Source organism: Orycteropus afer, unplaced genomic scaffold (assembly GCF_000298275.1).
Source record: "Orycteropus afer afer isolate SDZICR_OR568_19922 unplaced genomic scaffold, OryAfe1.0 scaffold00694, whole genome shotgun sequence".
NCBI classification, from domain to species: domain Eukaryota; kingdom Metazoa; phylum Chordata; class Mammalia; order Tubulidentata; family Orycteropodidae; genus Orycteropus; species Orycteropus afer.
The window spans coordinates 36931-50257 of record NW_006922281.1 but is presented as its reverse complement, the minus strand read 5'-3'; the positions used below and the strand labels follow the sequence as shown (position 1 = coordinate 50257).

The 13327-nt window shown below is 58.4% G+C and overlaps 2 protein-coding genes across 2 annotated transcripts in view; one reads left to right on the top strand and one right to left on the bottom strand.

Annotated features, from left to right (window-relative positions):
* TRIM28 (tripartite motif containing 28) overlaps positions 1-5590 on the top strand; it is a 7689-nt gene extending 2099 nt beyond the window's left edge. The window contains exons 2-18 of the mRNA XM_007957012.2: positions 10-225; positions 377-492; positions 718-850; positions 2476-2611; positions 2712-2828; positions 2906-3020; positions 3186-3332; positions 3411-3525; positions 3607-3713; positions 3798-3834; positions 3930-3975; positions 4063-4315; positions 4403-4722; positions 4808-4931; positions 5006-5092; positions 5178-5315; positions 5414-5590. Of these exons, the coding sequence (XP_007955203.1) occupies positions 10-225; positions 377-492; positions 718-850; positions 2476-2611; positions 2712-2828; positions 2906-3020; positions 3186-3332; positions 3411-3525; positions 3607-3713; positions 3798-3834; positions 3930-3975; positions 4063-4315; positions 4403-4722; positions 4808-4931; positions 5006-5092; positions 5178-5315; positions 5414-5590 (2384 nt within the window). The remainder of the gene's footprint in view (positions 1-9; positions 226-376; positions 493-717; positions 851-2475; positions 2612-2711; positions 2829-2905; positions 3021-3185; positions 3333-3410; positions 3526-3606; positions 3714-3797; positions 3835-3929; positions 3976-4062; positions 4316-4402; positions 4723-4807; positions 4932-5005; positions 5093-5177; positions 5316-5413) is intronic.
* A 1328-nt stretch (positions 5591-6918) lies between these two features.
* CHMP2A (charged multivesicular body protein 2A) lies at positions 6919-8885 on the bottom strand. The gene is made up of 5 exons (XM_007956998.2): positions 8718-8885; positions 7562-7741; positions 7354-7484; positions 7204-7265; positions 6919-7046 (listed from the first exon to the last, which is right to left on the bottom strand). Exons 1-5 carry the CDS (start codon positions 8883-8885, stop codon positions 6919-6921), a joined length of 669 nt encoding a protein of 222 aa, XP_007955189.1.
* Positions 8886-13327: the final 4442 nt, after the last annotated feature.

Here is a 13327-nt window from a genome sequence, read left to right as displayed (position 1 = left end):
CTGCTGCAGCTTCGGCCTCGGCCTCGGCGTCGTCGCCTGGAGCGGGCGGCGGCGAGGCACTGGAGCTGCTGGAGCATTGCGGCGTGTGCCGGGAGCGCCTGCGGCCCGAGCGCGAGCCGCGCCTGCTGCCCTGCCTGCACTCAGCTTGCAGCGCCTGCCTCGGGCCCGCTGCACCCACCGCTTCCAACAGCTCGGGGGACGGCGGCGCGGCGGGGGACGGCGCCGGTGAGTGTTGCGGGGCGCCGGAAGCGGGGTTGGGGGCGCTGGGTGCTTTGTCTCGTGTGGGGATGGGCTCTGCCCCGGGGCATCTGAGGGGGAGGGCGGGGTGTTGGTCCTGGGGGCGACCTGGTGAGCTGCTCTGCCTCGTCTCTCGCAGTCACGGTGGACTGCCCCGTGTGCAAACAGCAGTGCTTCTTCAAAGACATCGTGGAGAACTACTTCATGCGTGACAGCGGCAGCAAGGCTGCCACCGACACCCAGGATGCCAATCAGGTGTGTGTCACTTCTGGAAGGCTTCTGGTTAGGGCAGGCCCCGGGAGGGGTCACTTGGCCAGGAGGAGCCTAGCATCGACACCTGACCGTAACTCCACGTTTGTCTCTGCTGGGGGCAGGCTGCCTTGGCCTGGGCTGGGTGCACTTTGAGGTGGCATTTTGTCCAGTGTAAACGTGCAGGTACTGGGCCGCTCTGCCCTTCCTGAGCCTGTCCTTCCCCAACAGTGCTGCACCAGCTGTGAGGATAACGCACCAGCGACCAGCTACTGCGTGGAATGCTCAGAACCGCTGTGTGAAACGTGTGTGGAGGCACACCAGCGGGTGAAGTACACCAAGGACCACACTGTGCGCTCCACTGGTAAGCGGGGCAGGAGCAGGGGGTGCGGCTGCTACTGATCTTAGGGAGGGAGGTGCTGCAGGCACAGCTAAAGGCTGCTTCTAGAGTAGCTTTCTAGAGGCTAGTGTCCGGAGGGTTTCAAGGGCAAGACTCTTTGAAAGCTGGAAGGGGTCCTGGTTTGTAAACTGGGGGAAGGCCTCGGAGGACCACAGAGGACCTCCGTATGGGACAGGGAGGGAGTCTGGGCAGGATAGTCAAGGGATGTGGTTTGGTGGAATAGGGCCTGCCAGGTAGAGAACAACTTGTGTAGATGGGGAAAGGTGGGGTGTTTGGTGAGGGGTTGCGGTCCTGGGGTTCCCTGGCACCTTTGTTAAAAGTTGTCCTAGGAAAATGTGGCCTTGGGGCCAGGGTACGTTGTTGAGATACAAGGCCACATTTTCCTAGGACAGCTTTTGTCCTAGGAAACAGTCAGTGTCCTAGTAACTATCAGTGATGGCAAGTTCTAGAGGCGCTTTGGTTGTGAAATAGCAACGTTTTACCAAAATTCTAGCTAGGTATTTGTGGATTTTTCTGTGCACATGATTGGTTCTCATGTGAAAAAGTACTTAAGACCGTCATGTATCTCTTAGTTTTTAGTCCAGGATTTCTCTCAGGGTACAGTTTTTCCCAGCTCAGGGGACAGCATCTGTGGGAGGATCATTTCTGAGGAGGTGGCAGAGGGATGGGCATTGGGTCCTGGGTCTTTTTGGAGCTATGCAGCAAGGGAGTGAGAATCAGTAGATCTGAGGTCTGGCACCTTGTGCCTGAGATGTGGCAGGTGCAGCAGGACTTGATTGATGTTTTGAGAAGAAAGGGGGACTTGAACAGCTCTCAAGGGAGGGGGATGGGTTCATGTTGGTTCTTGGGTGGCTTTGCTCTGAGCACTGGGAATCTCTCCTAGAGTAGGCTGAAACAGTCTTTAGTGTCTTAGTCTAACATCTGCTTTGCCTAATTTAAGTAGGCTTCTAACAGCGTGCTTTATGGTTGTGGATTATAAGTGGCTTATGATTCTGGAGAGGAAGTTGACAGGTACGGTTCCTGAGGAAACTGCTTGAAGGAGCTCTCAGGGGTCTTGAGGCCCCTAGTTGGCTTTTAATCCTGCATGAGGGGTCTCTTCCTTTAGTGGACAAACATGTGCTGTGGATGAAGACGAAGAATGCATTATTAGTAGGTAGGCGGGAAGAGCTCTCCGAGTATACCTACCTAGGTAAAAGGTTTTCAGAGGAAATGGGCACAGGGAGGTGTCATTTCTGCCAGAAGTTCTAAAAAATACTGCCTAGCAGCATCAGCGTGGTAGTGACCCCCATGATAGATTGTCAGGGTATCGGGTTTCCTAGGCTTTCGTAGGAGCACATTAGCAGGTCTTTACAGAGCTCTTGGGTGGTTTGCACCATTAAGTCAGTATCTTTTGATATTGGGAAGGCTGACAAGGTATTTCTTGGTCACATTGGGGCAGAGGATGCTGGGAGCAAGGATCGGGTTTACAGAGCTGTGCTCCCTGCCCTCATAATACCGGGTGTCCAGACTTCAAGCCTGCCAGGGGATGCTTAGTGTAGCCCCTGAGGTGTGGGTGGCCCAGGCTTGGCCTCACTGTTCCCACCCCACAGGGCCGGCCAAGACGCGAGATGGTGAGCGTACTGTGTACTGTAACGTACATAAGCACGAGCCCCTCGTGTTGTTTTGTGAGAGCTGTGACACCCTCACCTGCCGAGACTGCCAGCTCAATGCCCACAAGGACCACCAGTGAGTCTCATACTGGCCCAGGGTGGGCGGGATGGGCCAGGGCCTGGTCCTGGTCCTGTGCGCGGTATCCTGTCCTGGCTCCTTCCTCGTCATCGCTCAGGTACCAGTTCCTGGAGGACGCAGTGAGGAACCAGCGCAAGCTCCTGGCCTCGTTGGTGAAGCGCCTCGGGGACAAACACGCAACGTTGCAGAAAAGCACCAAGGAGGTTCGCAGCTCGTAAGTGGGGGCACCAGGGCCCTGGGGGTGACTGGCCCCACTGCTGCCCAGTTTGACTTGCCTCATCCTTGCCTCAGGATCCGCCAGGTGTCGGACGTACAGAAGCGTGTGCAGGTGGATGTGAAGATGGCTATCTTGCAGATCATGAAGGAGCTGAACAAGCGGGGCCGTGTGTTAGTCAATGATGCCCAGGTGCCTGCCCCTGTGCCACCCGGGGTGGGGTCCTGGACACTCCACCCTTGCTGATCCTGTATGTTTCGCACCTCCACCTCCACCTGCCCCTGCCCCTGCCCCTGCCCCAGAGTCCTGGACTCTCCCGACACCCTTGTTGGTTCTGTGTGCCCGCTACTCCCACAGAAGGTGACGGAGGGGCAGCAGGAGCGGCTGGAGCGGCAGCACTGGACCATGACCAAGATCCAGAAGCACCAGGAACACATCCTGCGCTTCGCCTCGTGGGCCCTGGAGAGCGATAACAACACAGCCCTGCTGCTCTCCAAGAAGCTGGTACGTTGGCTAACCCTAGCATGCCCTCGTGGGCTCACTGGTCAGAGCACTCATAGCCCTCCACCCTGGCCTGGCCAGATCTACTTCCAGCTGCACCGTGCCCTCAAGATGATAGTTGACCCGGTGGAGCCACATGGCGAGATGAAGTTCCAGTGGGACCTCAATGCCTGGACCAAGAGTGCAGAGGCCTTTGGTGGGTCCCACTTCCCCCTTCCCCTCTAACCCCAGGCCCTGGGCTGCACCTACGTCATCACTTACTTTTTCTCCTCCGAAGGCAAGATTGTGGCAGAGCGCCCAGGCACCAATTCCACGGGCCCCACACCCATGGCACCCCCGCGGGCCCCTGGCCCACTGAGCAAGCAGGGCCCCGGCAGCAGCCAGGTGAGGGGGTGTGCGGGGGAGGATCAGGGAAGGGGGCACAGGGTCCTCAGGGCCACTGCCTGAGATCCCATCTCTGCCCCACAGCCCATGGAGGTACAGGAAGGCTATGGCTTCGGGTCAGGTGAGTGTGTCAGCCTGGGCCCCGGCGCTACTTGGGGGGAGCTTGGCACTGTTCCTGCCCCAACCTAGTATCCCCTTTCCTCCATCTTCAAACAGAGGATCCTTATTCGAGTGCAGAGCCTCATGTGTCAGGGGTGAAGCGGTGAGTGTGGTGTCCCCGTGAGGCTGCGGGCAGGCCATAGGTTAGGCTTGGGTCTGGCCCTAGCTCATGGCGAGTTGTGTCCTGCAGGTCCCGTTCTGGGGAGGGTGAGGTTAGTGGCCTCATGCGCAAGGTGCCACGGGTAAGCCTTGAACGCCTGGACCTGGACCTCACGGCCGATAGCCAGCCGCCTGTTTTCAAAGTGTTCCCAGGCAACACCACCGAGGACTACAATCTCATTGTCATTGAGCGTGGTGGTGCCGCTGCGGCTGCCGGTCAGCCGGGGACTGCGCCCCCTGGGGCCCCTGGAGCCCCACCTCTGCCCGGCATGGCCATCGTCAAGGTGAGTGTACCCTGTGGACAGCAACAGTGGGACGTCACAGGTGGTTGGGCCCTGCTGGCCATCCCTCACCCACGTTCTCCTCGATAGGAGGAAGAGACAGAAGCAGCCATTGGGGCTCCGCCTGCTGCTGCCGAAGGCCCTGAGACCAAGCCCGTGTTGATGGCCCTTGCTGAGGGGCCTGGTGCGGAGGGCCCCCGCCTGGCCTCGCCCAGTGGCAGCACCAGCTCGGGCCTGGAGGTGGTGGCCCCTGAGGGTGCCTCAGCCCCATCTGGTGGCCCAGGTACCTTGGATGACAGTGCCACCATCTGTCGTGTCTGCCAGAAGCCAGGTGACCTGGTCATGTGCAACCAGTGCGAGTTCTGCTTCCACCTGGACTGCCACCTGCCGGCTTTGCAGGATGTGCCAGGGTGTGTGGTGAGCTGGGGGCTGGGGCTGGGCAGCGTGGGCAGGTGGGTTCCCGTGCAGGACCCTCACTCTGTTCCCACCCTCCAGGGAAGAGTGGAGCTGCTCACTCTGCCACGTGCTCCCTGATCTGAAGGAAGAGGACGGGAGCCTCAACCTAGATGGGGCTGACACCACTGGTGTGGTGGCCAAGCTTTCACCAGTCAACCAGAGGGTGAGGACGGGTGCTGCCGGGGTGGGGCTCGGGGTGGGGCTGCCAGCAGCTCTGACCAGCTGTGCTGTCCGTAGAAGTGTGAGCGTGTTCTGCTGGCCCTGTTCTGCCACGAGCCATGCCGCCCCCTGCACCAGCTGGCTACTGACTCCACCTTCTCCCTGGTGAGTCTGCCTGGGATGAGGAGGATGGGTGGGGAGGAGGCTGCTGGTCTGGTGCTCACCATGTGGCCTGTCACACTGCCTGCAGGACCAGCCTGGTGGCACTCTGGACCTGACGCTGATTCGTGCCCGACTCCAGGAAAAGCTGTCGCCTCCCTACAGCTCCCCGCAAGAGTTTGCCCAGGATGTGGGCCGCATGTTCAAGCAATTCAACAAATTGACAGAGGTGAGCCCCGCTGAGGAAGGGGGTATGGGCTGGGGTGGGGGCTGGGGAGGTCAGGCAGAGCAAAGAGCCACTGTCCACTGCACCTGCCTCCTGTCTAGGACAAGGCGGACGTGCAGTCCATCATCGGCCTACAGCGCTTTTTCGAGACACGCATGAATGAAGCCTTTGGCGACACCAAGTTCTCAGCCGTGCTGGTTGAGCCCCCACCGCTGAGCCTACCTGGTGCCGGCCTTGGGGCCCCGGAGCTGCCCGGTGGCCCCAGTGATGGCCTCTGAGGCTGGTGTCCCCATGGCCAGCCTGGTCTGGCTCTGCTCTCTGTCCTGTACCCCAGCCCCCTTGCCTCCTGGTGGCCTGGCTCCCACTCCCTGGTGGCCCTGTCCCCCAGCCCTTCACAATATGATTTTTACTTCTGTGGATTTAATAAAAACTTCACCAGTTCCTTGGACCTTGCTGTTGGGAAATTTGGGATGTAGCTGGTGGTGCTGAAGTGGCTGTAGAGACATGGAGTGGCCTAAGGGACCTTTTGGGAGCTCTGGTAGCATAGTGGCTAAAACACTTTGACTGCTAACCAGAAGGCTGGCGGTTCAAACCCACTAGCCACTCCTCGGAAGGAAGGTTGGGCAATCCTACTTCCGTAGCGATACTGCCTCGGAAACCCAAGGAGGGGTCGTTAAGAGTCGGGGCGACTCGACGGCACATAACAACAACAACAACAACAAGGGACCTTTTGCCTGGACTACCTGATTCTCAGTCTGGGAGTATATGGAAAAATGAGCATTGGGCTTGGACCCATGGGTCCAGTAGCCTGTGGGTTCAAGAGCCACGCATAACCCTGGAAAGTGGGTCACGTAGGGTGGAGAATGCACCACTTTGGCTGATCTGTGCCAGGGAGATCCAGGTTACATGAAGCACTGTAGCCTGGCAGCCCCACAGCAACTTCCTGGGGTGGGGGCTGCTGTGGGTATATGGCGTACAGGTGTTTGTCCACACCCCTGGTCTAACTAGCTGAAGCTCCCAACATCATCCTTCATCCTTGACCTAGATTATTCTCAGTTACTGAGTAGCTAAATCTTTTCAATAGAGATCTCTTTTACATCTTCACCTGTTGGTGTGACCTGTGCCCAAGTACTCACCAAGGCCCGCCAGGCTTTGGCATCACAGGGTCCAGGAACAGAAGGAGGTCAAAGCCTGGATGGTGTCTGCTCTAGCCAAACTTGATTTGCCCTGCGTAACACCACAGAGGTGCTGGCCAGCTGCCCTTGGGGGATAGATAGTAGACACAGGAGGCACCCTGATTGTAGCCATCCCCTGCACTAGGCTCTGAACACCCACCAGACCCTCAAGCCTAAAGTATCCCAGGTAGGCTCATTCTGCCTCGGAAAAATAAATTGCCCTAGAACGAACTCTCTTGTCCCACGCTAACCTTGGTCATGTGGCCTGTGTACCACCCGTGCCCCCTTCCTTGGTCTTGAGTGACCCCCCAGCGCAAGCCCTGCATCATGCATCACTGGGGCAGTCATTTCAGTCCTAGGACCTAATGGCCACTCTTTATTCCAGAGGGAGCATTAGCGGGCTCCAGGGCAGTCAGGGTAGGGCTGGGTGGTCAGTCCCGCCGCAGGTTCTTGAGTCGCTCCTCTAGGTCTGCATCTGCATCAGCCAGGGCTGAAGCTGCAGCCTCTGCTTTCTTCCCACCAGCAGCCACACTGAGCGAGCCCCCAGTTGAAGGGAGATCTGCAGGGAGAGTAGAGGTCAGGGAGAGAGCCCCCTCAAGGGAGAGCTGAAGGGGGTAGTGGGAGTCAGGGAAAGAACCCTCCAAGGAAGCCTGGGGAAGAGGGCAGGCCTGGGGCTGTACTGTGGTAGGAAATGGCCCATGGTTTGGAGCACTCACTGGACAGCTCATCTGTGAGGCTCAGTCCCAGCTCATCCAGGACCTGGGACACCACAGCATCACTACAGAGGAGAGGAGAGAAACCTGGTGAGGTTGGGCACAGCTGAGCAGCAAGTACGCGCCCCATTCTCCCACCTGGCATCTGCACACCTCTCCTCCTCGTCTTCCTCGTCACCCATGGCATCATCGATGGCATCATTCATCATCTCCTCTTTCATGTCCATGATCTCTGCCTGCCGCTCAAACTCCATCATGATCTTCTGGATCTGTGGGAGCTTCAGCTGGAGGGAGGGTGGGGGAGGGTAAGCCTGGGCCTGGGGGCCAACTGGGGCAGGAAGGGGTAAGAGGAGAGACGGACCTGTCTGTTCATGGTGCCCATAGCCTTGGTGACGCCCTTCATGGCTTGCGCCATTGAATTGTTGGACTTCAGCGTTTGGATCTTGAGGGACACAGCCTGGATATTGGCCCGCATCAGCACAAATTTGCGCACATAGCGCCGGGTGCGTACCAGGTCCTTGGCCATGATGCGCACAGCATCCTGTAGGGTGGACGAGGGTGGCAGGGAGGGGGCAGTGGGCTTCTGATCATTCTCCTACTCCTAGGCGCTTCTCATCAGCTGGGGTCTGTGGCACTCCCAACCCCCACCCCATCACTCCTGTGTGGCTCCCTTAGCATAGCTAAACCCAGTGGTCGTGCTTGCTCACTCTTGCCTTGGGCCACCGTCGCTCAGGCTTTTCTGTGGGATCTTTGCTTTCTGACCTGAATGCTGGCAGGTGCAGACTCCTCACTGGTCTTTTTCCTTTCACATCTATAGTCACTCCCTTGACTGCAAACACGTGTACCTTAAATTTCTATACCCAGCCTAGACAAAGAATCCACCTCTCTCTCTACCTTAGCCATCTCATCCAGAATCCAAAATTGACTATCCAAAGCTCAGCTTTTGGTTTCCTCCCCAAACCTACCCTTTCTTGCGTTACCTATCATAGTAAATGATACCTCTGTACAGCTGCTCAAGCCAAAACCTGTTGATAGTTCTCAGCAACACCTGTTCCTTCATGTCTCAATCTATACTTCAAATCCCATCCCTTATGCCTTTAAAGCAAATCTCCAACCCTCTGCTCCTCTCCATGACCTTGCCCCGGCCACCAGTCCAGGCTATCTCCTTTGTCCCTTCTCTCACTGGCCGTTGGCCAAAGAGTATCCCAGGCCTTGAACTCAGACCCCACTCTCACTGTGGCCCACATTCCAAGAGGTCTGGCTGCGGTGACCCCCTGAGCCTACCCAGAGCTCTTCCATCTTGGTGAGACATCCTCACCTAATGCTTGCTGTTTGGTCTACTCAAGACACTCTCCTTCCCCAGATCTTTGCAAGTTCTCCCTCTCTATCACTGCATCTTGGCCCTGACATCACTCGAGAGGAGTCCTTGCTGGAAGCCAAGCAAGGACTTGTGACAGCAATACCCGGCCACGCAGTGGTGCCTCTCCTGGTCTCAGCCCCTGCCCAGATGCACTCACCATCTGGCCCTGCTTGGCCATCTTCTTAATGTCTGCGATGATTTTCTTCTCCTGGGTCTCCAGCTTCTGTCTCTCCCGGTCCAGCTCCCGCATGGCCCGGTTGAGGGCCCGCTGGTTCTGTCGCAACAGTTCCTCTGGCGTCTTCCGGCGCCCAAACAACAGGTCCATGGCAGCAGGAACCCGCCGGCAGGCCTGGGTCAGGTGGGAGCCTATTGGCAGGGCATGGGGCCCAAACGCAGGGCGAGAGGCAAGGCTGGGATCATGGAGGGCTTGCAAAATGAGAAGGGGCAAGCAGGAAGAGGAGTGAACAGGTGGCCAGAGGGCACACTGGGTATTTTGGGGCAGCCCAGGGGATGGAAAAGGGTAGACCGCAGGACCTGAAAGTCATCCACAGGGTACCCACCCAGCCCCTCTGTCACCATGCCCCAAAGGGGTTGGTTAGGACACACAAAGCCCACACATCAGCTCTTGGGACCCGGTGTGAAGTCCTGGTGTCTCTGATGGACTACGCTTGGAGATGGATGTGAATGGATATACCGGGGAGCATTTGGAGCCCGAGCACCGAGGGCAGGGCAGTTGTGGGGGTTCTGAGGCTGAGGACGGGGCGTGGGCTGCATGAAAACTGGACCCCGGCTACCAAGAACATTGTCTGGGGCATTAGGAGCCCTTATACATCGAGGGGAGGAGCCCTGGTGGCTTAGAGCTCAGCTGCTAACAGAAGGCGGTTCGAACCCACTTGCTGCTCCGCGTGAGAAAGCTGTGACAGTCTGCTTCCGTAAAGACGACAGCCTTGGAAACCCCATGAAGCAGCTCTACTGTGTCCTATAGGGTAGTCGGCATGACTCCACCTCAACGGGTTTGGGTTTCTTATTGTACACCGAGGGCAGGGTTATGGGCGTCTGGTTACCCAGTGCATTGAGGGTAGTCTGGGGGCATTAAAGGACCCCCTACACTTAAGACGGGGCGATGGACATCAGAGAGCCCTGTATATTAAAGTCACGATCTGAGGCGTTGGGAGATTCTGTACACTGAGGACAGGGTGATGGGCGTCGGGCGCCCTGTACACTGAGGACAGACAGTGGGAGCGTTAGCGAAGCAAAAACAGAAATACGACGGAGAACCTGAAAGCTGAAGACTGGGATTCCGAGGAGGGGTGGGGCACTGGGCAAAGCTGGCAGATAATCCCCCCGAGCGCCGCCACCCGTGCGCCCGCCCAGGCCCCGCGGCCCCCCAGGGGCCACTCACCGGAGCTGCGACGGGACCCGTTTCCGCTTCCGGGTCACGTTACCTTCGCTTGGAACCCCGGAGCGCCCACCAACGACTGCCCCTCGGTGTATCGTCTCTGCTGCCGCCGCCGCCGCCGTTTCCGGATTAAACGATCTGACGTCATGCGCCCCGCCCTCTCCCGGAATGCCGGGAGGCGGCAGAGGCCAGGGAACGCGCGTGCGCACTCGCCCCAGAGCCGGCCAGGGGAACGCATGCGCACGGGATTCATCTTTACGCAGCCTGTTACACAGGTTCGACTCCCTCCTCCGGATACGCCCTAGCTAGCTAGTCCCAGGGTCTCGGGTCACTGCAGAGGTAGCATACTTTTGGACACCTTCTGCCCAGGCACCCCCTCGACTTCACTTTTCACCGTCTCACAATGGGCTTCCTCCATCGCCCAGTCCCCACGTCAAACCACTGTAGGGGCTTCACACCCAACACCAGCCCAGGGCTAGGTTCAGCAGACTAATGTCTCCAGCACTGGTCCACCAGGTAGATGCTTCCGCAGCGTGGTCACCCATGGCAAAAGAGAGCACAACTAGGGATAGCACAGACCTTCCCCCATGCTTCCAGGCCAGCTCATGGTAACCAGTTCCTGTCCCTTACTCACTGCAGGGTGGGCTTCCTCCCAGCCAGCCCAAGAATCTAAGGCCCTGGTCCCTCCACGATTGTCCCAGGCACTGAGTGACTTGCTCATGGTTCCCCAATGCCACCTGTAACCACACATCTCCCTCTGCCCCTCCTGGGGCAGATACCTGGGATCCATAGTGGATCTTGCCTGCCCCTCCAACTCCATACAACAAAGAAGATACAGAGGCCATGCAGTAACATTCCCCTTTAATAGCTTGGTGGGACCTCCGGTGGTAGAGGGGTAGGGTGCTGGGGTGCCAGTTACACAGGCCCCTCACCTATCCACCCCAGTGCTCAGGGTGGGGGGGCTGGATAGCACCCAGCGGGGGGCTAGACAAGCCAATTCATTTCCCATCGCTGAGCGGGTCAGGGGAGGCAGCGCCGACCTTAATCACATGGTGGTTAAAAAAAAAATAATGAGGGGCTGGTGGCAGGAAGGGGAGACAAGGCCAGAGGAGGGGATATTCCCCCACCAGCCGCCCCACGTTCCCCACCTGTGGCCCCCAATAAATATTTGCAGGGGACGCTGGGGCTGGTGGCCCTAGCAGGGGTGGGATAGGCGCCAACCCTATTTCAGGCAGCGCTCAAAGTAGGTGGAGCCGATGTAGCCACCTCTCATGGAGCGCTGCACGTTCTGCTCAAACAGCCGTCGGTTGTTCTGCAGGACCTCAGCGGCCTCCTTGTTCAGTGGGTCCTCGGGGTTGGGCTCCTGCAGGCAGCAAGGGATGGCTCAGCAGGGTGAAGGGGCAGAGGGGCTGGGTCGGCCTCCCACACCCCCAAGCTTTGCCTGTTTGTTTCTACTCACCAAGAAAAGATACTGCAGGCCATAAATTATGGAGTTTATTGTAAGGACTGGCTTCCAGTCCTCTCTGTGGATAGAATGTCAGTGTCAGAGGCTGCGGAGCAGGTAGCTAGCTGCTGCAGTCCCTGAAAGGACTCCATGGGTCAGGCACAGGGCATGGGAGAGCGGGGATGTGAGGCTGGGTACAGTGTGCAGAGGACAAGCCAGGGAGAAAACCAAGGTCAGGCCATGAGGGAGAGTATGTGGAGATGGAAGGGCCACAGAGACACAGACTGTGAGGGGGAAGGAGGTGCAGACACAGATCCGGAGCCCACGAGGGAGGTCGAGAGGCAGGGCTGGGGTGAGGAAGCAGCAGCAGAGGGCCAAGACCTCACCTGAGGATGTTGAGGCAGACATTGCCCTCAAGGTCGATGTTGGGGTGATAGACCATTGTCTCACACTTCACCTTGGGGGGGTCATGTGGGTAACCCTGACCCACCTCGGGAGAGAAAAGAGAACAGGTGGGTAGGTGCCCATCAAGGCCTCAGTCACCTCCTCCTCAGTCCAGGGAGCCTCTGTCCCTGACTGCCTGGGACTCACCTTAAAACTGAATACAAACTTGCCGCTTTTGTAGAAGCCCTGCCAGTGGGAGCAAAGAGGAAGGTGTCAGGGCCCAGTTCTGCTTGAGTCTGGCAGGCAGACTGGGTCTTCTTCCTTGTGTGTGTGTGCGCGCGCGCGCGTGCGGGGGTGCACCCAGGGTCTGTGCAGGGGACTCAGGCCAATATAGTCTCTCACCTCATCGGGACAGATGACCAGCTTGAAGTTGAGGAGGTCGTCGGGGTCTGAGAAGTTGATATCACAGGTCTTGGGCAGGTTCAGCTCGTTTATGTCTGGGTTTGGGCAGTGGGGAAAGGGAACAGAGAGGAGGGTACTTAGGGTAGGTTCCTGCAAGGCTCCCATGGCCTCCTTGAGGACTCTTGGAGCTCATTCTGACCTCTACACCCCAACCCTCTCCCTGCCCTCCCTGGTGGGTCGACCCTCACCCCTGAGATGGGAACTTCTGAATCCCCAGCATACCCCAAATGTGCACCTACAAATGCAGCTGTGAGTCCCGGCTCCTGGCCCAGGCTGATCCCCACCTCCCACTCATGTCTCCAGTCCCCAACACTTGGGTCTTCCAAAACCGCTCCCCGGTGCCTCACTTCCATGCAGCTCACCACCTGCTCCCCACACCCTTGGCCCCCAGCATCCTGGGCCCAAACAGCCTCTGACCACCCCAAACTTTACATTCCACAGGCATGATTCTCTCCAGTGAACACTGCTCATCCCCCGTGACCCAAACTCCTGAATCCCCACTCTGATCCCCCGAGTAGTTCCTCATCCCAATCTCAGGCCTCCACCATCCCTCTCTCATACTCCTGTCACCCCAAAGACCCAACCCTACCCCACTCCGTGTGACACTCCCATTCCCAGCGCTCCTAGCACGATACTCTGTGTCCTCCCTCACCGCCACTGGCTCCTCCGCCTGTCACCACGAAGCCAGGGTCCAGTCTGAGTCCTAGACCCGTGCGTCCCGGGTCGTCCCCCCCCCACGCCTGCTCCTCTGATTTCCGGGTCCCTCATACCAGATACTCGGTTTTCCTGGTAACCTAAAATTTCTATCCCCAGCCCCCACCTCTGACCGCCCCCGCGACTGCATCATCCCATCCCCCATCCCCCTACTTCCTACGCCTGACCTCTGACCCCCATCTCTGACCCCCGGCGACCGCAATACTCCGCCCATGACACCCCATCCTCAGGCCTTGACCTCCGGCCCTTCAGTCCTAAACCCCACTGCCTGATCCCCACTACCCTACCCTTCTGGATCCGCAGCTGCGCCGCCGACGCCTTCTTGCTGCTGCCCTTGGTGCCGCCCGCCGACTCCTCCTCCTTC